This window comes from Alosa pseudoharengus, unplaced genomic scaffold, assembly GCF_046254945.1.
Source record: "Alosa pseudoharengus isolate Yale_2024_CS ecotype anadromous, Long Island Sound unplaced genomic scaffold, YU_APseudo_1.1 YU_APseudo_1.1_scf_5, whole genome shotgun sequence".
NCBI lineage: Eukaryota > Metazoa > Chordata > Actinopteri > Clupeiformes > Clupeidae > Alosa > Alosa pseudoharengus.
In genome coordinates this window covers 20,553,306-20,577,124 of record NW_027468837.1, presented here as the reverse complement: position 1 = coordinate 20,577,124, position 23,819 = coordinate 20,553,306, and the positions used below count along the sequence as shown (strand labels likewise).

The 23,819-nt window shown below is 40.4% G+C and overlaps 2 protein-coding genes across 2 annotated transcripts; one reads left to right on the top strand and one right to left on the bottom strand.

Annotated features, from left to right (window-relative positions):
* Positions 1-233: 233 nt before the first annotated feature.
* cunh1orf50 (chromosome unknown C1orf50 homolog) lies at positions 234-3,677 on the bottom strand. Its single transcript, XM_076269075.1, has 5 exons — positions 3,462-3,677; positions 2,936-3,051; positions 2,759-2,845; positions 2,369-2,500; positions 234-782 (listed from the first exon to the last, which is right to left on the bottom strand). Exons 1-5 carry the CDS (start codon positions 3,508-3,510, stop codon positions 597-599), a joined length of 570 nt encoding a protein of 189 aa, XP_076125190.1. The 5' UTR covers positions 3,511-3,677; the 3' UTR covers positions 234-596.
* p3h1 (prolyl 3-hydroxylase 1) lies at positions 2,954-13,911 on the top strand. The gene is made up of 17 exons (XM_076269074.1): positions 2,954-3,059; positions 4,754-4,828; positions 5,405-6,012; positions 6,806-6,958; positions 7,264-7,453; positions 8,497-8,628; positions 8,756-8,895; positions 9,119-9,208; positions 9,356-9,408; positions 9,826-9,947; positions 10,068-10,231; positions 10,951-11,043; positions 11,198-11,348; positions 11,637-11,754; positions 11,850-11,925; positions 12,288-12,428; positions 12,561-13,911. The coding sequence occupies exons 3-17, from the start codon at positions 5,548-5,550 to the stop codon at positions 13,350-13,352; spliced, it is 2,880 nt and encodes a 959-aa protein (XP_076125189.1). The 5' UTR covers positions 2,954-3,059; positions 4,754-4,828; positions 5,405-5,547; the 3' UTR covers positions 13,353-13,911.
* The last annotated feature ends 9,908 nt before the right edge of the window (positions 13,912-23,819 follow it).

Genomic DNA, 23,819 nt, shown 5'->3' with positions numbered 1-23,819 from the left:
GTACCAATTTACTAAAAGCCCCTTGGAAATAATAATAATAAAAAAGCTAATTGGTCTGGTGTTAGCCAGGCTATATAGACTTATCTTTCATGTAGTAAAAGCCATATGCATGAGAAACACTTTGGGCACAGAAAAGAGTGAATTCTTCTAGTTCTTTGTGTGTCTATAAACATTTGTTTACTCATTCATGGTCCTGGCAAGATGAAGAGATGGAATTCTAGAATGCCTAGGAATACAGATAAACACTTGTCTTTTTTTATTGTGCCTTAAAATAATTGAAATAAGAAAATATAGCATTAAAACAGTATCAATAAGAAACACTGCAGAATGTGTCTATGAAATACGACTTGATAAGATTATGTTATGGTACTTTTTGCATTAAGTAATGCTTTACTTTTAACCTCTGTCATATGCACTTTGTCTGTGTACTTGCTGAAAGCGTGAAGTCAAGCCACATCCATCAGGTTTCAAGGTGAGAATGCAAAATCCCATGCAAGTCACTTAAGTTAAAGCAGAGGTCATGTATGTTATTCAACATATAACCACCACTTTTAGGTCCATTATTTTAAGACTAGTGGGGGCAAAAAGTCTCAAACTCATTTGGCAATGCCATCAAAGTTGGGCTCTGTGCAGGCAGGTAGTGCAGCCTGGTGGTTCAGTAGTTTCTCAAAGATGGCAGTCTCTGCATCCTTCTTTTCCACATCATCTATTGGAGTCCAGGACATATCATACTGTAGTTTATAGGCACCAAGGAACTTATGTGGACAACTGGATCCCCATTCCTGAAGAATTAGAAAAAAAACGCACATCTTAACATCATGGCACAATATACTGTGTGTGGTGTTAGCTCATATTTCTACTCTCATGTCAAAACAATGGATCATAAAGCTCAACAGAATGGTGTTGAACCATAATGCTTGTCAGTCCCCACAGAATGGCGTTGAACCATAATGCTTGTTAGTCCCACCCATTTGAAACTGTGATTCTCAATTACTTTGCCAAAAAAGTGTACCTTTTCTTCAAAATTAGTGTAATGGCCTGAAGCAGATGTTTCTTGAAATACACAGACGACAGTATATGATAGAATCACTGGTTAATACCACTTTAAACCGGCTTTGTTATTTTCCCAAAGACACGTGTAGACTTTGAACTGAAGAACATGCTGCTATAACATACTACCTTATTTCATAACAACACCTGCTCAAATGATATCACCAGTGTTATTTTGCTTGTTTCTGTATACTGTTTAATGTGATCAAACGTAAAGTGGAAATTTTCAGATATGCATCAAGTCAAGTAATGAGAATAATTCATGTGTATCAAAGTAATAGATATCAATGTTTTAAAAAGGATTACACTTAAATTATTGTAAAAGTGCAAAATAAAACAATCTCTCTAGACCAGTGGTGTCAAACATAAGGCCCGGTGGCCAGATAAGGCCCACCAGCAGGTTTCATATGGCCCCTTAGATGTCTTAGGTAGCAAGGGAAAATTAGAAAAAAAGATATTCACATCCAGTTGTCTTCAACAATGAGCAATATCTCTTATGATCAAATTGATTAAACATAGCACTACAAACCATCCTCAGGAAGGAAGAAGCAGAGAAACTAACATGGAAGTAGGGCAAGCAGTATATGACAGCAGTACATTATTTGTACTTGTTTGCTCATAAGTGATATCATCAAATAACACTCTGATATCCATGCAGAAAAATGATAATCACCATGACAATGACGGGCCCCCACAAGGTCTCATTTCAACAAAAGGTTGACACCCCTGCTCTAGACCAAACATAAACTTTGCACCATGTATTTTTGATCATGAATGACAATTTAACTGCACACATTGTCAAGGTGACAGATTCTCCAACTACAGTAAGTGGTGTGGGAAGTCAGTATCCCAGCTCTTTAGACCATATCTTCTTCCCATCATGTTTTTCTATTGTATAGTTACAATGATCTGGAGGACAGATTCTCAAAACCACTTCTATATCCTAACCTGCGTCATGAATTAAATACTGATTTGGCTGAGCTTTAACGAATCTGAGTGAAAGAATTATATCAACACTCTGCAAAAAATGAGGCACATTTGAGGTATATTTTGTAGGGGAATAGTTTTAGTATAGTCTTCAAATTCATCTTGATTGTATTTGGGTCATGTGACAAATATACTTGCTACTACCAGAAATCAATTGTGGAATGTCAAATGACCAAGCTTCATTCAGTCTCTTTAGTTTCTTAGAGTGCTGGACCAAACTTGTAACTAAGTAAAAGAAGGGAGACAATGTCACTCTTCCATTATGTTAATGTTTCTTTAACCCCCCCCCCCCCCCTTATTTTACTTGGAATATTAAACACTTGGTGAATACCTGAGGAGATATAATGGAGAAATAACGCTGTCCAGATTCACGCACGTAAAGGTAGTACATGTTCCCAGGTTTCTTCACCACATTACAGGCAGCATGGTGGAGATCAGCATGTTTCTTGGCATCCTCTAAAACCTGATCAAAAAAGAGGTGTCTGTAACAACTGTACAGTGTCAAGTAGTGTAGCCTATTGGATATTTAGTATGTTAATTTTAATGTTGGCTTATTAGATTTATGCCTATATCTATGTAGGCAATATCAGACAGATGGCATAATAGGCAAGATCTGATTATTATCTTTACAGAAAGTAACAGTGTCCACTCATTATTTAAACTGTTAGAAAAAACAATATGATCAATGAATGTAGTTGGCTTGACATGTGACTTCGTTCACCTTACGAGCTTGCTCCTGTAGGTATCGGATTTGGTCTGCAATGACGGTCAATTTGTTGCAAGCATTGGCTCGGACGAATTCGTCTGACTAGAAACCCAAATAACAGGACAGGTAATTATTATATGATTAATACAATAGGCTAACAATACAGGGGGGAACTGGACTAATTTAGCCTACCTTCTGTACTTGTTCTGCCAGGGACACCAAATCCATGGGATCACCAATCCTATTCGTCTGATAGGAGCTCACAAGCTCCAACCCACTCGGTTTGTTACTCGACTCCACCAGCGTTACTGAAAAAGTAAGTGGGTAACATTAGTAGTTTTCTGAAATGGTCTATCACGAAGCCATAGCCTACTTTTTTAGGTTTATTATAAGAGAAAACTACTACTGATCTTAATCCCCAGAAATTAGACGTGGATAGGCCTATCTTATAGCCTACTGGCAACTCATGCACCCTTTTAGCCTACACCTAGTATGCAGTGTTGTCACTGTCTGTAAGCTGTCATGTAATTAACGAGTGTTAGCCTACACTTTGAGGAGTAACTGAAGCTGAAAGCCAAAATTGTCATTTAAGTAAAGTTAAGTAACGTTGATTTACAAAGAGAGGCGACATCACGTGCATTTGTGAAAAGAAACATTCTAATAATAGCTTTATGGTAAAGGTAATAAAATGTATTCTAATAAACGTTATCTTTCTTACCCACTGTCCTCTTGTCCGGATGACCTGGCAGGCTGACTGTTTTATCCATGTCAATTAAATTTAAATTTAAATCCTGGCCCTTCCGAATACGTTAATTTGTTGCCCACTCCTGACTGACAATGTAGCTCAAATATGCTACAAGTCGAGAAACAGCGACTTTGTTACTCCCGGTTGCTCCTAGGATTTTGTAACATTGCAAGCAACCAGTAACATTGTGGGCGTTTCGGGGTCCTGACGATTTTTCTCTTTAACTGGTATGCCACATTATTGCCTGCACAAAATGTTTCGATGAATGGGCATGTATTTTCTGAACGTCTAGAATGCTTGATCTATACTTAAAAAAATATGAAATTGGTTAGTGCACTTAGACATGCAGATAATGCATGAATACATTTGCGTAGTGCCAACATAAAGTTACCAATTACAACAGGCGTTCACATGGTACCGCTAAATCGCTTGCATAGTCATTTGAGTGAAATACTCATATAACATCTTATGAAATTGTTCAACGTTGTGAAATACTATTTTTCGCGGAAGAAGAGCTATAGGCCTAGCAATACCAGAGAGTAGGCCTAAGATATGTGTTGAGATAAAATAGGATATTAAATAAAGGTTTTGATACCTCTGCAGATATCAGTTCATTTCAAGGGTTGAAACCCAGACAATTCATCAAAGAAACACAATTGTAAAGCCTATATTCACTATATCCTAGTGTAGCAGTGTAATCAAAATTATAGGAAATTGAAGCCTACACACCTGTGTGTTTGTGTGTGTGTGTGTGTGTGTGTGCCATAGGCTACATATACTTTACAGGCATACTTTACAGATGTGTCACTGAATGGGGCAGTTCTCTTACAAACATAACTGCACTACTTCATACATCATATGTCAAAAATGCATTTTCCTGAGTATCAAAACTGCAGTTTTGGAGGAATTATTTGCCGTTCATATGCAGGGGATGCAATATTATTACAGGACATGAAGAAACTGCATTGCACAAAAGATTGCATGTTTAATCTCTTTTCAGAGAATGGAATTTAGGTCTGGACTCATAGGCCACCTCAGAATAGTCCCCTATTTTTTCCTCAACAATTATTGGATGTTTTTAGCTATGTGTTTTGGATCATTAACCTGTTGGAAGGCCCGTGGCCTAATGAAGCTGAGCTTTCTGGCACTTTACACTGTAAACCTTACACATTCTGGGCTGTATGTTTGATTTTAGGGTGCCTTCTAGTGTATAGGCTTCATTTCATACAGTAGGTTTCATATAGGTTTCATTGTGTCCTGCACAGATTCAAGCCACCATGGGCCAGACACAGCAAAGCAGCACCAAAACATAACCCAGCCTCTACCATATTTCAAAATAGGTATGGTGTTCTTTTCTTAAGCATGCTAATTGTTCGTCTTTGAACACTTGCTAAAGTTTTGTCTCACCAGTCCATTAGACATTTCTCTAAAAAAAATGATGACCTCATAAAAGGCCTATGTATTTTAGAAAAACCTAGTCTGGCTTTTTTACTCTGGTCTTCATACCAAGTCCTCCCTAAATGGGAGATATGACTCAAACCAAGCCATGAACCAGCCAGTCAGCACTCATTGGTTCAGGAGAACTGTAAGGAAGGGATATCATTTGACTGGTTATTGAACAAACATTAACAACCCATAACAACCCATATAGCCTAACTGGGGAGCTCCAATCAGGTCCCTGGTGGTTTATATTGGAACTGGAAGGTCACCGTTATGTTGACACACATACATGATGTCAAAACCCTAACACATTTTAAAACTAGTAATATGGTAGGTTTTACAGGCTACAACATATAATTGCTTAGCCTAGTCTTCCTAGTAGCATAGTCTCTATGGGATTGGGATTGGAATAATAATGAAGAAAAAACAGTAGTCATCATCTGCTATTTTTACAGTCTGTCCTTCCATTTTCATAGGCCAAGGACCTATACTTGGGACCACTTTGCGGTCCTTTCCTAGCTCCACCCTCACCAACGCTGTGTGAAAAGTTCCTTCTACGCTCCGACTCCCTCTCGTGTTGGACGTCCGCTCTGGTGCTGCAGAGGCCCAGTGACTCAAGATGTCTTTCAGGACTGTATCTGTGCTCCTCACAATATTATATCTGAATAATAGTTTGTCAGATGCACAAACCAATGGCAGTACCATCCCGGAGCCCTACGACCTCCTGTTTGATAACGCAGTGGAAGCGTACTACAAAGGGGACTGGATGACAGTCATCCTGAACATGGAGCGAGCTTTGAAGAATAAGGGTTTAGTCAGGAAAATCAAGGCTCAATGCAGACTTGCATGCGCTAACCAGACAGCCTTTCTGGAAGGTATTCCAGGCATAGGACCTGCCATACCTGGAGCTGGGTCCATCGAAGACCTAGGCTTCTTTCAGTCAATATTAAAACGGGCCGACTGCATAACTTCCTGCGAGAGTGAGAAGTTGGGACCGTACACACTTCACGATGTTAGCGATGAAACGCTGCTTGAATTTCGGAAGAGGACCCCGTATAATTACCTACAAGTCGCTTATTTCAAGGTAAAGAAACGAAGTGATTTAGAACTAAATAAGACGAGTTGACATGGTGTTTCATGGATTTAACAATGTGGGTCAAATGCATAAGACATGGATGTGTTTTAGGCTACTACTTTGAGCCCCAGAACTGGCATTCGTGTTTTGTGAGTTTAATGTATCATTTCATCTTTAATGTTGTCTGATTGTTGTCCATGCTTTTGCGCAAACCTCTTAAACGGTTCAGCCCAGAGGCTATACAAATCTTATTCAGTAGGCTAAATTGCCTCAAGGCTCATCCATTTGTTGTGTTCCCAACCCCCAGAAACAGTTCCAGTGCCACGTCTTTAAGGTGGAGTCTGCACGCGCATGCATAGAGCTTGTAGCATACCGATTTTTCGAGATTTTAGGCTACTGTGTGAATGAATGGAGCATTGTCTTCTCCATTGTGAAAAACATAATGTTGATAAGACTGGTCTAGTTGGGTGTCATTGGTCTCTCCTCCATGTTATGGCTTATGAATGAGCTTTCCCCACTCCACCGTTAGAAAAGACACAATTTTACAATTTGTCAGATTTCAAACCAAAGCCCATAAATCTGTCAATCACTCCTGGGGCCATTGCTCATTATACACATTATTTTTCTTATTCTAAATTAATATCCCTAATGAGACCCAATCTGTTCCCCCTGTAGCTCATGGCAATATATCCTACCCACGACCTGGCAAAAGAAATGTTGAAAACATATCGGAAAAAATAACAACACAAGTTCTCAACCTTGGAACAGCAGTTATGTTCATCAATGAATTGTTACTCTGCAGATCAAAAAGCTTGACAGAGCAGTGTCTGCAGCGCACACATTCTTTCTGGCCAACCCTGACCATATGGAGATGAAGCAGAACCTGGATTATTACAAGTTGATGGCAGGAGTTCAGGAGAGTGACTTCAAAGATCTGGAGGCTCCACCACACATGGTTAGTTAGTTAAAGTGTTTGTTTGATTAAAACTATGAAATGTTACATTATGCCTTCACTTAAGTGTAATATAATTCAAATATCCTTTTTTATAAGTGTGTAAATGTAACTTGTAGCAACATAACAATGTGATTGTTTCATCAGTTCGGCAACTACATAAATGATAGAGGTTGTTGCCACAAAGGAGATAATCGCAATGAATTACCATAAATTACTTGACTGAAACGGGCCAGTGCAGAACATTCAAAATTCATCAGTGTCCACATTATAAACATTGTCACACTTGGTTGCTTATTTACCATTAGGTTGCCTTCCTTGATGGGAAGAAGTTGTACAGTTCGGACAACTTTGCGGGAGCTGTTTCATACTTGGAAAAGGCTGTGGAGGAGTTCTTCCCTGCCTATGAGGAGTGTCGTGCCCTCTGTGAGGGATCGTATGACTATGATGGCTACAACTATATGGAGTACAAAGCGGACCTTTTCCAAGCAATGACAGGCAAGTTAATGGAATTCCTTCTGATTGGATCCTCATCCTCTATTATGCCATCCATTTTTTGTTAATAATATTAGGGTGGACATCCAGCATCCTATTAGAGAAAAACTGAAAATAGCAAATTACAGTGATCTGTATTTCCTCCTTCAAGTAAATTTTAAGTGTGACCAGGTGGTAGATCACTAAGTATTTGTTCTGTTTGATCTATGCTCATTCAGAGTGTCTTGTACTGGCTATATTACCCAGTACTTTTGGTTTTGAGTGTTTGTTTACTATATAATTATTACGAATTTGTGTTGTTAATTCCATATTAGTTTACTCTTGCACCGGTAATCATTTTGCACTGTTCACATTTTGCACTACCTCCATGGATACATACTATTACCATAATATCTCATTGCATTTCCTACACTTGTGCATACTGGATCAGAGTTTAAGTTTCCTGCCTGAAATTTGACTCTGGTGGATAGACACAAGTGTGTTGTCATCCTCATAATGAGTGAGTTTGTTCTGTATGCATCATATAAGCTATGGGATGCCTTCATTTCCCCTGGGATATAAAGTAAGTATCTATCTATCTATCTATATATCTATCTATCTGGGCAGCCGTGGCCTACTGGTTAGGGCTTCGGGCTTATAACCGAAGGGTTGCCAGTTCGATCCCCAACCAGTTGGAATGGCTGCCCTTGAGTGGCACCTAACCCCTCACTGGTCCCCGAGCGCCGCTGTAGGTAGGCGGCTCACTGCTCTGGGTTAGTGTGTGCTTCACCTCACTGTGTGCTCTGTGTGTTCACTAATTCACAGATGGGATAAATGCAGAGACCAAATTCCTTTTATACGCCAGTATACTTGGCCTAGAAACCTGATTTACATTTACATCTATCTATCTATCTATCTATCTATCTATCTATCTATCTATCTATCTATTATCTATCTATCTATCTATCTATCTATCTATCTATCTATTTATCTATCTATCTATCTATCTATCTATCTATCTTTCTAGATAGTTTTACTAATGGACTGTATTATCCGTCCATGTTCAGATCACTTCCTGCAAGTTCTGAACTGCAAACAGAACTGTGTACTGGAGCTGGCTACCACTTCTGGAAAAGACAAGCCGTTTGAGGACTTCTTGCCATCACTCTTCAATTACCTTCAGTTCACCTACTTCAACAGTATGTCTAAGTTTGTTATGGATTTGTCTCCTTCTTTTTGGTTATATGGGTTCACAGTATTGCCAAAAACTCTGATATGATGAAAATACGATATAGTGGTTCACTGTCTCTGTTGACTGAATTCCAGGTGAAAACTATGAGAAGGCTGTTGAGTGTGCTAAAACCTACCTCCTATTTCATCCTGAGGATGAGGTTATGAAGCAGAACCTGGCATATTATACTGTGGTTGTCGGAGAGGAAAATGCTGCGGCCATACATGAAAGAGAGGTACTAGTTTTGCACTATTGAACAGTTCCACAAACTGCTCTGTACTGGATTTGTATGCTGATGTTACGATATATTTGCATATTGTTTGAAAATAAAGTGCTTTTGTTTTACCATGAAAGAATTTCACACCTTCAGTGCAAGAGTTGTTCATACGAAGACTAAAACATTGAAATGAATTGCCGGAACATTTCACAGGGCTAACTTCATGTTATTAATCTTTCAGGTGATCAAACAGTACATCAAGAAGTCTTTGTTGGAAAAGGAGCTCCTGTACTTTGGCTATGAAATATTTGGAGTGACCTTTGTGGATCCAGTGAGTGAAACAAACTAGATGTGTCTGAGCAGTTACTTATGTGATTCTTGGGTGGTGTGATGTTCCATTTACTTTGGATTGTTTAAAAAGTGGTGTGATGTTCCATTTACCTTGACCTTCACTTAACAGTGATAATTTATGTTTCAGGACCCCTGGACACCAGCTGAGGTCATGCCAGTGAAATTGAGGGAGAAGCAGAAGTATGAACCTGAACTATCACAACCTTCATTTACACAATTCATCCTGAGTTCTCATTCTGCACTTAAGCTCATAGATGACAACTATGAGCAATCATCATACTATAAATAGAAACTATAAACACAATACTCATGTTTAATGTTTAAGTACAGTTGTAGTTGTAGTTTGCTGCATGTGCAAACTCCTACTCAAGAATTTATTTTTGAGGAGCTGTTTTGGGGCTATGTAATAAGTGTTAAAATGGCAGCCTCTTGCTAATAATTTATTACTTAATTTGTACATTTTATGTACTGTATATGAAAGTAGGCCTAAGGTTTCTTTTAAGAGGGCAGCTTAATTCCAAAAGACTAATATTTGAAGACGCTTGCATAGTGCAAAGTATACACCAGTCAGTGTGTCTCCTTATTTGCATGTGCCAGGAATGACCGTGAGACAGCTGCCCGCATCACAGAGGAGATTGGAAACCTAATGAAGGAGATTGAGACCCTTGTAGTGGAGAAGAACAAGGACTCATCAGACCTCACCAAGATTGTGTCCGATGGTGAGAATTCCCTCTGTAATCCAGAAAGAACTAAATGTCTTTACCCTTACAGTGTGAATTTAGCAATTTCTGCAATGCATTGACTTTTTTAAGTCCATTTTCATATGTGACTTCAAACAGTTCCTCAAGCAGACAGTCAGCCTGTGGCACCCCCTGCAGAATCTGTGCTTTTTGACTCGGTCAAGGTGACCATGACGGCAAACATGCTGAATGGCACAGACCGAGTGCAGTTGGATGGGGTCATCACAGACGATGAGTGCCGTGAGCTGCACCGCCTCTCCAATGTGAGTCAGCACAACACCAGACATGGGCTCCTGACACAGTCAATGCGCTATATCACCACTAAGTGTCTGTCTCTTAAGGGATGCAGGGTAATGTCACTTCTGTTGACCTTCAAACAAAACAGAGAGCTAGCTCGCTTCTCCCTCCCCCTCCCTCCCGTGCAATTGAAACTCTCCCAAGCGCGCATCTCGTCGGTGATTTGCTGGAACAGTTTGTTATGTTTTTATGGGCAAGGTTTGCCCAAGTTGTTTCGTGGCCGTTTTTGGAGCCTAGGCTGTCCACGGAGACCGCTTTTTTTACAGTGTATTCAGGGCACAGGCAGCTAGCAGATGGTGAGGTGATAGCTGTATGTGACAAAAACTGTTTTGTAACTTGTTTTGTAAAAAAACTGCATGCTCATCACTTTATTATCTGTTTACCTGGACATTTGTTTACAAGCATCTACAAGCTCCAACAATCTCTCTCTTTGCACAGCTTTCACAGCATAAAATGATATTAAACCACATAAAAACATAACAGCACAAAACCGTTACACATAGTGACACATAAAAAAAATCTATTGGCAAGAGAGGCGATTTAGTAGTTGCATGCGTTAGGGTAAGTGTGTTCTGGAGGTAAAATAAAAATCTGTCTCTTGACAGAGAAGTCTGTTTTCACACCCTTTTCTAGACAGTTAATCCCTGCAGACTCTTAACATCAGTCACTCACCTATATTTGACAGGCTGCAGCTAAGACCGGGGACGGCTATGGCAAACCCTCACCACACTCCCCTAGTGAGATGTTCCAAGGAGTGACCGTGCTCAAAGCACTTCAGGTAACTGCTTTACAACTAACCTCAAAGATTGAACAACAGTCTGCACCATAAGCTTCACAGGGAATGCCTCTTTTGAGGCATTTCAAAAACATTAAAAACAGGACATAACAATCTCAAAGATAATGGGTTTAAAAAACAAATCTTTATATTTCAGCTTGGCCAGGATGGCACGGTTCCTCTGAAGAGTGCTCGTGTCTTTTTCGACCTCAGCGAAAAAGTCCGCAAGATCTTAGAGTCTTACTTCCACCTGCCGACCACGCTATACTTCTCTTACTCCCATCTGGTGTGCCGCACTGCTATTGAGGGTGAGTGTGACCGCCCTCTGCTGGCAGACTGTGAAACTAACAACTGAAATCATCATCACCTCTTGTCAGCTTAGTAGACCTCAGAGATGAGCTGTTTGTCTTCAAACCATAATGATTAAATATTTGTCATTCAGCACAGAAGAGTCATAATGCATTTTAGCAGTTGCTGCTATCTGCTTGTTGGAGTGGATCTCTCATTAACAGTACATTTGAATGGTGGATGCTGATGGTGATATTGTTTCATACCCTCAGCAGATGTTTAATTCCTTGTGTTTTCCCCTGAAACAGAGAAACAGGAGGACCGCAATGACCTGAGCCACGCTGTGCATGCAGACAACTGCCTTCTGATCTCAGAGTTGAATGAGTGTGTCAAAGAGCCTCCAGCCTACACGCACAGAGACTACAGGTACCACAGGACTACACCTCTTCCAGAGTCAGTCTGCACCACCCGCTCCTCACTGTTTTCATGTGGTATTCATGTGCAGTAATACTGTCTTTCAGCGCTATCCTCTATCTGAATGATGACTTTGAGGGAGGCGATTTTATCTTCACAGAGATGGATGGAAAAACTGTCACTGTAAGTAACTTCCAGACAGTTCACAGGAAGCTAAAGAAGCACAATAATCTTTCTTGTACTTGGGAGTTGTGGTGGTTAGAATGTCACAAGAGGTAAAGAGCTAAACAAAAGTGCCTTTCACAAGTCTTTGTCTCATAAATGAAAACATTTTAGTGGTTAATGCTACATTCACACTATTCTATTTTCGTTTGAATCAGGAACACTTTTTATCACATTTCTGCCTCTCATCTACACTATTCCGGCGTTTTTGAGCCCCTGAAACGAAACGATATGGAAGTGTCAGAATCTACTTGAGGTTAAAGTTTGCTGTCCTGCTTTTGTTCCGCTTGTAATCTCCAACTTGGGGACTTTCCTGTTTGCAGGCCACTGTGAGACCCACGTGTGGTCGTGTTGTGGGCTTTGGTGCAGGAAAAGAGAATCCACATGGGGTGAAAGCTGTCACCAAAGGCCAGAGATGTGCGGTTGCCCTATGGTTCACTCTAGACCCTCGCCATGAAGAAAAGGTAACTCCATTAAATTGGGTTTATTGACTAACCCATGATGAACTGTAGTACATTACGTTATTAGTTTTTATCCTCCTTATTCCTTATACAATTAGCTTTAACATTATGGTTGATGATGTACTGCCTCCCCAGGAGCGGATCCAAGCACAGGAGCTTCTGAACATGCTCTCCTCTCCTGTGGATGCGGAGTTCCAAGGCACACCGGAGGACAAGAGCGCAGATACGCCAACACAAGCTGATGACTCCCGACCTGTAGCACAGCCTGATGGCTCAGAGGTGGCACAGGTTTCAAAGGAAGAGGAGCAAACCACTGCACAAGTGGCGCAGCAGGCTGAAAAACAGACAGATACGCCAGAGACCCCAGTTTCTGCTCAAAATGATGCTTCTCCTGAGGTAAAAAGCACAGGTGATGCTGTTCCTGAAGTAAAAAGCACAGGTGATGCTGCTCCTGAAGTAAAAAGCACAGGTGATGCTGCTCCTGAGGTAAAAAGCACAGGTGATGCTGCTCCTGAAGTAAAAAGCACAGGTGATGCTGCTCCTGAAGTAAAAAGCACTGGTGATGCTGCTCCTGAAGTAAAAAGCACAGGTGACACAGCAAAAGACAACAAGGAATCCAAAACAGACGAAAAGCCCAAGCCAAAGACAGCTGTGAAAACAAAACCAAAGCAGACAGACAAGACACATGCGAAACAAGCAGACAAATCAAAACCCAAACAGGCGGACAAAACAAAACCCAGACAGGCGGACAAAACAAAACCCAAACAGGCGGACAAATCAAAACCCAAACAGGCGGACAAAACAAAACCCAAACAGGTGGACAAAAAAGAGAGTACATCCACAAAGAAGGCTGCAAAAAAAGCACCTGATTCAAAGAAAGCCCAGATGAAGACCACAGATTCCAAAGCACATAAGGAAGAGTTGTGATTTTTAATCACATTTTTTTTTTACTGTTTGTACATTTTTTTGTGTGTTTTGTTCATTTCATTTATGTAAATGTGATGGGTGCAGTATGATTAGGTCAATATTTTCTTAAATGTCTGAATATTTGAAAGATGCAATAAAGAAGCATCCACCACTGGAGAAAGGTTTGCAGCACTGAGCAAAAATATTCCCCTAAATGTATATTGCGTCATGAAACATGTCCGAACTCCTAAATATTTGTTTGCCTTAATTTATCTGGCAAAAATATGTATGGTCCAATCTTTATTTATCACTGTGAAAGGTCTTTTTAACATCAAGTAGGGTACGCAGTCTACACAGCCCATATTAACAGAAAGATAAATTCTTTTCAATAATTTCAATAAGCCTTTGCCTGTCCACACATTGTCCTTAAGCTGCTCTGCTTCTTGGACAGTTTTGCCTCAGGAAAAATGCCCCCAAGTATTGATCTGTACAGAGAATACTTTGTGCCTTATGTAGATGTATGTGATCTACCTGATGTTCTAACTTCTGTTTGTACAAAACATAAATGATTTTTAAAGAAGTTTAGATGTTTTTTTTTTTTTTAAATATTCTCATTATTCTCATTGCAGTGCACTACAAAGCTGTAAAGATACAGCAGGAGTATGAGTGTCTCACTCTAAATGTACACTAGGGGGCAAAGTGGGGTGATGACTGGACTTGGGAAGTACTTTTCTGGATACACCCAAATCATTACTGACCAACAGCTGGTTGCACTCCCAGCCTTGACAGTTTTCCTGTCATGTAATTTAAACATTTCCTGTTTGCTAACAAAACTCAGGCCCACCCTAAACAAGCATTTGGGAAAAATATGCAAATAGTTATTGTTACAAACGACTTAGCCACCCTTTCCATTTTGTATTTTGATTATACGCTTTATATGACCACTTTTTACCTTTATAGGTTTTAAAAGGTCTGTTATAAAGATCAGATGGAGCTTGACAAAATATATTCCAATCTTCCTGTAGGAGGGAACTGCCATTATAAGGCTGTTCTAAAACCGGCTGATTTCTGTTGTTCTGTCGGAGCATATGTCGGTTAGAGTGAATATGATCAAAACAATCTTGCCAACTGCAGCTTTAATTGTAAAGAGTGCAAAGACATTCCCATTGTTGAAAAAGAAAAATTGTATCAGCCGGCCATTTTAGCATCTGGACTCTTCTGTTATGGAGCGTTGTAATATGTGCTGAATGAAAACCTGTATATCATTCAGCATTAGTTGTGCTTTTCCAGCTGTGCAAGCTGCCCATGCCGTAGGGTGTAGACACTACTGCAATCCCACAACATAATAGATGCTGGGTTTTGAACTGTGTACCAATAACAAGTTGGATATACATACAATGATTTTCCTTAGAGAAATAGGTCTCTGTTTTTAATGCCAGATTTTTAGTGCCAGATCTGAGGCCCTGAAGATCATAGCCATCCAATATTTTGTCAGACATGCCCCTTGTTTACAAACATTTCTCTTAATATTTTCATGATATCTATGGTTACACTTTACTTGACAGTATCGACATAAGAGTGACATGACACCATCATGAATGTGTCATAAACAAGTCATAAACGTTTATGACATAATACTTCTGTTATTAAGTGACATTCGGTTTTTGTCATAACAAGTTAGGATTAGGGTTAGATTTAGGGTTAGAGTTAGGGTTAGGGTTTGTGTGTCATGACAGTGTCATATGTCATGTAACTCTTATGTCGATACTGTCAAGTAAAGTGTTACCGATGAAACCTTTACAATTTCACATTGAAGAGCGTAATTCTTATATTGTTCCATTATTATAAACCTTTCACAGAGTGATGAATGCTTCGGCATCTTTATTTCTGAAACTATCCTTACTCTGTCTCTCAGCATGCTCTTCTTTATACCCAATGGTGCCAGTTAACCTAACTACTTGTTCCTCTGTGTTTTTTTTACACAATTACACAACTTTCCCAGCCTTTTGTTGCCGCTGTCCCAACTGTTTGAGACATGTTGCTGGTATCAAATTCCAAATTTGTGGATTTAAACATTGTTATGCTGTCTACGTCCTCTTTGCAACTAAATATAGGTTTACCAGATTCACCACATTTTTGTTTAACCAGATCATGTTCTGTTTTTATTTAGGCTACATTTCACAAATGCAGTGTCCCAACTTTTTTGGAAATGTGGTTGTATACATAAATGTAGAAACGTACACAGATTTAGTGAGCACTGAACATTGATGCCAAGGGTAAAATGTTATACCTGGAATATTTCACTTGAGTTTGATGCAAGCGATGCATGAACGCATTCATTGTGCCTAGCAGCACCAAAAAATATTGCAGGTGTCGACCAGGGGTGTAGTGGTAAAATAAGAGGTGGGTAAACTATGAATTCTGTGATCATGGTAAGTAGGACTGCGCCATGCAGTATCGGATTTTTAAAAAAGACATTCAGAACATGTTTGATGATGGTGGAGGTTATTGCCCAATGTTTATAACAATACAAGTGGTATTAAATGGTTCCTAGAGTGTTGATGAGTGTACATATTGTGAATGTGAATAATAGAGTATGATTTTTAAATGTTAAAAGTTGCAATTGGTGAATAAACTCTTAAGAGGTGGATAAACTATTTCTGAAATTCCAGAGGTGGGTAAACTGTGTTTACTTGCATTTAGCCTTAAAGGTTCTTAAATTGTTTTGGTTCAGAATTCTTTCAACCTTGGTGCTATCTAGTGAACCAGCCCACATTTCCACCAGTTTTGAACAGAACCAAGGATATATAGTCGACAGAGGGTGTTATGTGCATGAACTGTAGAATGACAAGCCCACTCCCACCAACTTCTCAGGTTCTGAACTGAATTAATTTTGTCTAAATGCTTCGAACACTTCAACATCTGGAGTATGAATTAGAATGGTGGAAAAAGCCTATCTGTTTCTTTTCCCTCCATTTCAGACCAGCAGATGGCAGTAGTCTGAGAGCAAAGATGTGGTGTACATGTAGAATCATCACTTGTCTCACATACACATACACTTCCTATGGTAGAATCTCAGGGGTTTTCAGAAGATTTGATCTTCATTGGATGTATGTCAGATTCTATTTAATACCAATTCCCAAATGTTGATTGGTCTGTCTTATCGGAGGATGACCAGATGTTTCTACTCAAGCCTCACAGTATGAACTGCACACTTAAAAGCATGTATAAGATAGGATAAGATAAGATAATCCTTCAATTGTCTCCCAAAGGAGAAATGTGGGGAAAAGCACAACCACTGTGTACAACCATTTATCACAGTAACAGACAATCATCCTAGTTCCATAGATATCAGCTAAGCCACCATCCTGCTCTCTCCCACTATCTCTATTGGGTCAAGCTTGCATCCCAAAACAGCACTAGCCCTCTTAAAGAGTTTGTTCAGTTTCATCCTGTCGGCAGCTGAGATGCCGCTCCCCCAACATACTACCGCATACAAAATGGCTGATGCCACCACTGAGTTGTAAAATGGTTTCAAAAGCGCCCCTTGAACCCCAAAAGATCTAAGTCGCCTCAGCCGATAAAGCCTACTCATGCCCTTTTTGTAGAGTGCAGCCGTGTTGTTGGACCAGTCCAGCTTATTGTTCATGTGAACACATGTACTTATAAGATGCTACCCTCTCAATCATTTCCCTGAATGCTCACTGGTGCTGATGGGGGATGGCCCTTCCTACGGAAATCCACCAACAGTTCTTTGGTCTTGGCCGCATTGAGTTGGAGATGGTTCCTCAGGCACCAGTCCGTAAAATCCTGTATGAGATCTCTGTACTCATTCTCATCATCCTCCTTGATGAGGCCCATGATCACAGAGTCATCAGAGAACTTCTGCAGGTAACACTGGGGAGAGTTGTATTTGAAGTCTGCGGTGTAAACACTAAAAAGAAACGGAGCCAAAACTGTTCCCTGTGGCGCTTCGGTACTGGAGACAATGATGTTTGACACACCATCCTTTGTCCTCACATATTGTGATCTCCCTGTGAGGTAGTCCAAAATCCAGTGTGTCAGGTGCTGGTCCACCCTCATGTTCTCTAGCTTTTCCCCCAGGAGTGTAGGCCTTATGGTATTGAAAGCACTGGAGAAATAAAAAAACATGATTCTCACAGTGTTCCCAGGCTTGTCCAGGTGAGAAAAAGATCGGTGCAGGAGGAAGATGAGAACATCCTCGACCCCAGTGCCAGGCTGGTAAGCAAACTGCAGTGGGTCTAAAGTTGCTCTCACCGTGGGGCGGAGCTGGGCAAGGACCAGCTTCTCAAAGGTCTTCATAAGGTAAGATGTCAGTACAACTGGTCTGTAGTGGTTTAGTTCTTTGGGATGTGGGATTTTTGGCACTGGAACCACACATGATGTCTTCCAGAGCTGCGGCACTTTCCCCATTTCCAGGCTCATGTTGAATAGGTGCCCCACTATCCTACCAGGTCTTAGGTCTGTGTGTATACACACACAGAATTGCACTAAGATAAAATACACAAATAGTTATGCAAATGGTCACCCACCATGATGCTCTGTCCCGTGACAGCTCTGAATTAGCATCGTTTTTAAGCTGCTACCTGTCACATTACCAACATTATTTTATGGGCCAATCTGTGAAGCACTGGCTAACTTGGACACATTCATAAGTGATCATAGCCATCAGTGTTTGCTCAAGACTATTCCATACACCAGCCAGCCATTGTGTGGTCCTTCTCTTCCACTTATTTTGTCATGACTAGTGAGCACCCTTGATAAATCCACTGTTCTTTGTCTTAGATAACCACTGCCATCTATTGGTGGTGCTAGCAACACAAAAAAACTAAATGATTAAATACAAATGTAGCCAGTGGTTCCTTTGATAGCACACCACTTAAGTTTAATACTGCACAACCTGCAGTCCATTAAGGTATTGTAATTACTCTTCAGTAAACAATACTGGATTTATACAGAAGTTTGGCTGATGTAAAGCCAGATAATTTGAGCCAGAGTGAACCTTGTACATTGATGACAATTGGGTATAATCTAGGTTATTGGATTCCTCAAAGTCAGAATTTAATTAAGACCAATGAACGTGCCACAGGATTTACAGCCACCTACAGTAGCATCTTTGGGCAAGCTCTACATTGCCCAGTGGCTCAGATATGTAGTATAGATAGTATTTTAAGAGGCTGTTGGTATCCAAGTGCCTTGAATGTCTGTCATGGAAATCATCCAGGTCTATCCCTGAGTTATACGATAACCACCACATTGCCTAACTTACTGGTCCCTGCTCAGTAAAAGCCCTAGAAAATGGGTTGGCATACCTAGAGATCCAAAAATATACAGGTCTGTGGTCACAGGACAAGCTTCCCAGCCTGGCCCCGCCTGCTTGTATCTCAGCTCATTCTTTTCCCACACAAAGTTAAATGAGGTGAATAGGTCTGGTGATAGCAGGCTACAATCTTCCTGTACTGAAAACATATATAATGCTCACACTAACAACATGGAACACATGGGTTACCGGTTCGAACCCCGACCAGTAGGCGCGGCTGAAGTGCCCTTGAGCAAGGCACCTAACCCCTCACTGCTCCCCGAGCGCCGCTGTTGTTGCAGGCAGCTCACTGCGCCGGGATTAGTGTGTGCTTCACCTCACTGTGTGCCGAGTGTGTTTCACTAATTCACGGATTGGGATAAATGCAGAGACCAAATTTCCCTCACGGGATCGAAAGAGTATATATACTTATACTATACTTATACATCCCCAACCGCCCACTGCGGTCTTCTGATGAGCGTCTGTTGCGTCGACCAGTCATAAATGTTAGGTCAAATTCAATACTCTTTTCCTCAGTGGTTCCATGTTGGTGGAATGAGTTGCCCAGTGCTTTCCGTTCCTGTGATAGTTTTGGGTCTTTGAAGAGGGGTCTAAAGGCATATTTGTTCAACATGCACTTAGTTCATTAAGCACTTCTTATGTGTTATGGTTTAGGCTGTTTATTAATTTGACATTGTTATTTATTATTGACATTCTCCTTTATGTAATCTTTATTTTTTATTGAATGGAAATTATTGTTTATTATTGCTTTTTTCCCTCATTTTCATTGTTTGTTTAATTAGGCTATTGATTTAATTGACATTGTTGTTTTATTGCTATTCTCCTTATTATAGTCTGACCAACATTTTAATTTTTTCCCTGTTAAATTTAAGTATTATATTGTTTTGTATTTGTATGCCACTTTGGACAACAGTGTATCCATAACCATAACCATATCCATAACTAGTGTGGGAACAATTGTATATATTTAATAGTTTAAAAGAAAAAAAAGATAAAAATCAACTTATAATGTATTAACATTTCTGAGACATTTTACATAAATGACTATGACATCAGTGTTGAGAAATAATACAGATACAATGGAAAACCATTGTTGAATACATTAGTGTTCACATGTCCATAATGCAGATGAAGTACGCTGAATTGCTGAGGTATATTTGCATTGGGAAGTAGAGCATCTGCATTGGGTATGAAGCTGAATCCCTCCATCTCTGACGGCACTGAAAACAGTCCCTCTCTGTGCCTGTGTCCCACTTCTCCACACGTGGGTGGACACAGCCACGAGCAGAATGTCAGGGACGGCCTGGGACAGTGCAACTGCTCGGATAGGCAACCATTACAGCCACATAATTATAGTCAGATGCCGTCAAATGACTCAAAACATCAGTCTATCTTCTATTCAGATTCTAAGACAGATAAGGATACAAAGATAAGAAAGATAATCCAGTTGTTAATACCATCTAAAAGGGCCAGATCTGTCAACCAGATAGTTGGATTTTCAAATTAGACCTGCTTTAGCATGAAAATGTCTTCCATGTGGGAATGTCTGTATCAGTATTCACACTCAACATACTATACTACAAGTAATGTGGAATTTTTATATTTTTATTTCTATAGTGAGAATAGCGAGAAATCCATACTGCTTCTCTGTAGAAAAGCTGGGTGAGCTAGTTGGTAAAACACCAAGGATATGAGTACCCAGATGAAAATGTACACTTGAATGATAGTAGCTGGAAAATTGTTGTGAAGTTGACAAGTTGTTGACATTACTATCGTAAAACACAAAGATTCAATCTTAACTTTCAGTGATAGTTTTTCAATAATATAATCGCTAGCAAATGCATGTATATGTTTGCATGCATGTGCATGTGTATGACTATTGGATTCAATTGGTAGTTTTACTTTGATGATATGTAAAAAAGGGGGAAAAACTTCATCCTGCTTTGATGTAAGGTCAAAGTAGTTTGTACTGATCAAGGGACTGTCCTGACATCACTTTGAAGGCACAATTCTGTTGGGTGCGGCATGGCCACTGTTACAATGAGATGAGAGTGCCCAAGGGTCAAACAAAGCATGTTTTATGGTCAGGTTCTTTTCTCTCCCATGTATACCAAGTCAAACCATAATAAAAACATTGTGTATGCAAAAATTACAGAAATTATTTTAATCTTTTTGTAAACCCTCAATTAAAAGTGACTTTTTGTTACATTTAGGTTAGAACTTCCTTGGTGTGCAGGCTTTGCGTCACGGGTCTTTGGTTGAATTGAATTGTGGCAAAGAGGGGGAACACAGAAAACATTGTCCCTTCAGAGAGTGTGCTGTATGTGTCTGTTTATTGTTCTCCGAGAGGGAGAAAGAGTGAAAAAAAAAGTTTGTGTACTGAGCCATGCATTCAGTACAGTGCAGTCCGGAGCAATGCCTCTCCACACAGTTGCAATACAAAAGCCTTGACAAGTTTATCTTGTATCCACGTGTCCTCTGTGTTCGTGAAAATAATTTAAAAGAAAAAAAATGAAATGGGACATTATTGTCAGTATTGAAAATGACAACTTTAATTGGCCAAGGTATAATAGCATGGGTTCATTGAAGACATGCAAGTGGAGTGACTCATTTGGACTCAAAAATCGTGGCTCTCATGCTTGGCATCAATTCAAAAGAGCCAAATAGATAATGCACAGGTGTGACAAGTACAGGTCAATACAATGACCTTTACCTGTATGATATTCAGGGATGATGGTATAGTCATATGACAAATGAACAATGACGCTGCTGGAAGAGAACTGTAACTGAAGATCTGCGTAGAAACTCAAGAAGTTAATTTCCCTGTGCCTTGTCATTCAGATGGTATTAGTTCAGAAAAACTGGAAGACATTTGCTTACTGTGCAACTCAAACACACAAGAGCACCTGTTGAGTCATCAACCAAGGGAAAAGAAAAACGTCTCAAATCTTTTGTTGGATTTTTGTGTTACAGAGGCGAAATAAAGGAGCATTCTTCCTGTTTTTTTTAAATAGGTTATAGATGAAAGTGTAGAGGTTGTAGTAGCCATTAGTGGTTACCCAGGAGACAGACTCGGCATGTCTCTCCTGGGGTAGGATTAGCCTGGACACAGCAGGACGCGGCCTGACGAAATGAATTCCAACTCTTTGACTTGAAAAGGTGGCCAGGAAAATAAAACAGCAGGCTAAATAGACCTGACATCGACTTTGCTGAAGTTTCCATGATGCCAGAGTCAGTATCTTAGGCTGAGAACAATGTTTGCACCGTTATAACTGTTATAACAGAATCAAGCAGCACAGAAACCCAATTACGCCCAGGAATTATCTGGAGCCATATTGCTGCAACCATCTAATACTTCCAAAAAAGATTTTTCTTCCCCAAAAAAACATTGAAACATTTCTTGTGGGGATGATTAACTATGTCTATGTTATCAGCCGATTTTAAACCTAGCAAAGAGAGCATCATAGGTCTGGTGAGCAGTGGCAATGTATAACCTCAAGTCTAAAACAAATCTTGTGTCAATGGCAACAATGGACGGCATTGTAAGGGTTTTTTGATGGATGCCTGGACGATGACTTCAGCGGGTACGGCAATGAACTGTCTCCTTATTCCCCCTTAAGACTGGGATCACTCTCGTGCCGGGCTGGGGAAGGCTCCGAGCCAGAGCGGGGGGCTGGAAAGACAGTGCTGGAGGCTGGACGATAGAGGGGCAGGAAGAGGCCTGGTCAGGGTCCTCACCCCCCCCCAACAACTAGGGAAAGGTCTCCTGGGAGTGTGAGAAAAGGGGCACTGGTTTTGATGAGCTTAGTTGACCTTTGGTTATGTCATGTCATGCCACTGTATTGTGTCTCCTTGAATTGATGGTCAATTCAATGGTCATGATTTTCCTGTACATTGATGGATGGGACACCGATTTATTTTTATTTTCAGTTTTCCAAATGAAGTTTGATAGATGACTATGTTTGATTATAGTTGGTTGTCAAATAGCTGACAAAATTGTCATTGTTTGCAACGACAATAACTGTATTCTGAGAAATATTCATATTTATAACTAACTTGATTATAAACAATATATGTGGCACAGTTGCACATCAAACTGTCACTTTAGAGCATCTTATCAGTACAGTTATTTTATTTAATGTGTAAGAGCTCAGTGTTTGTTTATCCCGTTTGTTGCCAACAGTATGCGCCTCATCCATAATGAAGACAGCAGTAAGTGTTGCTACGCAGCTTGATTTAGATTCAGGACTTTCTCTGGAACTGACCACATTTGCATCTCCAGGCAGATTCCCATTTAATGTGAAAAATCTGAGTGCTAAGTGGGCCCTGGAGAAAACATTTCTGCGAACCTCATTGTCAGAGGGGTCTGTCAAATAAAGATGTCATTAAGCGTTGCTATGGCGATGACAGGGCAGCAAACTGGACCGTTGCCACTGAGCTGAGCAACAGATGGAAAAAGAGGGCCTGAGTCAGTGCGAGACATTTTTCACTGGATTCACCCGCGATTATTATCATGCTCATGCTATTATTCACAACTGTTACATACAACATGTTAACACTTCCCATCTTTTATCTCAAACTGGATGAGTAACAACCAATATATATGGAAAGACAGGAAACTGCTCTGCTCCTCATTCTTCCACCTCCCCAAAGGGCGCCCGTTGACCAGACCTTTCTCTAAAACTGCCTGGCAGTGTGACCCTGAGGCTCAGTGAATGGAAATGTGCTCCTGCAAAAAAGCATCATGATTATCATTCGACAGATTTGCATCTACTGACTCTTATGAAATCTTGTCCAGTAGATGCTAAATGGGATGCTTGAGAGAGCAAGCATACAAAGGCATGATTCTTGGACTTGAAAGGCCGCCGTGGTGTACACTGAAATTAGAATGGCACATTAAACCTCCGGCCCTGATCGGTGTTTGCTTTCGGGAGCCAGAAGAATGGCCCTGCACTCTCTTTGGTGCACCGACTGGACAAGGGCCACAGCATAACGGTGGATTAACCGGACACATTCCCCTCCTAATCTCCTCGGTGTCCAGCTCAGCTGTGCTGCCTCAGGACATGGCCTTCTCCAGATGGGGTTATCTCCCTCAAATGCCCCACCACCCCTTATTTTACCATTGCCAGGTGGCAGCTCTTTACCAG

Bases quoted from the DNA above. Each gene is read 5' to 3' on its own strand.
- cunh1orf50 (XM_076269075.1), bottom strand. From the start codon at position 3,510: ATGGATAAAACAGTCAGCCTGCCAGGTCATCCGGACAAGAGGACAGTG. The intron at 3,052-3,461 runs GTAAGAAAGATA...TTACTTTTTCAG, and splicing joins TCCGGACAAGAGGACAGTGG to TAACGCTGGTGGAGTCGAGT. The intron at 783-2,368 runs GTATTCACCAAG...CTAATTCTTCAG, and splicing joins TCTCCATTATATCTCCTCAG to GAATGGGGATCCAGTTGTCC.
- p3h1 (XM_076269074.1), top strand. From the start codon at position 5,548: ATGTCTTTCAGGACTGTATCTGTGCTCCTCACAATATTATATCTGAAT. The intron at 9,209-9,355 runs GTGAGTGAAACA...TTTATGTTTCAG, and splicing joins GAGTGACCTTTGTGGATCCA to GACCCCTGGACACCAGCTGA. The intron at 12,429-12,560 runs GTAACTCCATTA...CTGCCTCCCCAG, and splicing joins ACCCTCGCCATGAAGAAAAG to GAGCGGATCCAAGCACAGGA.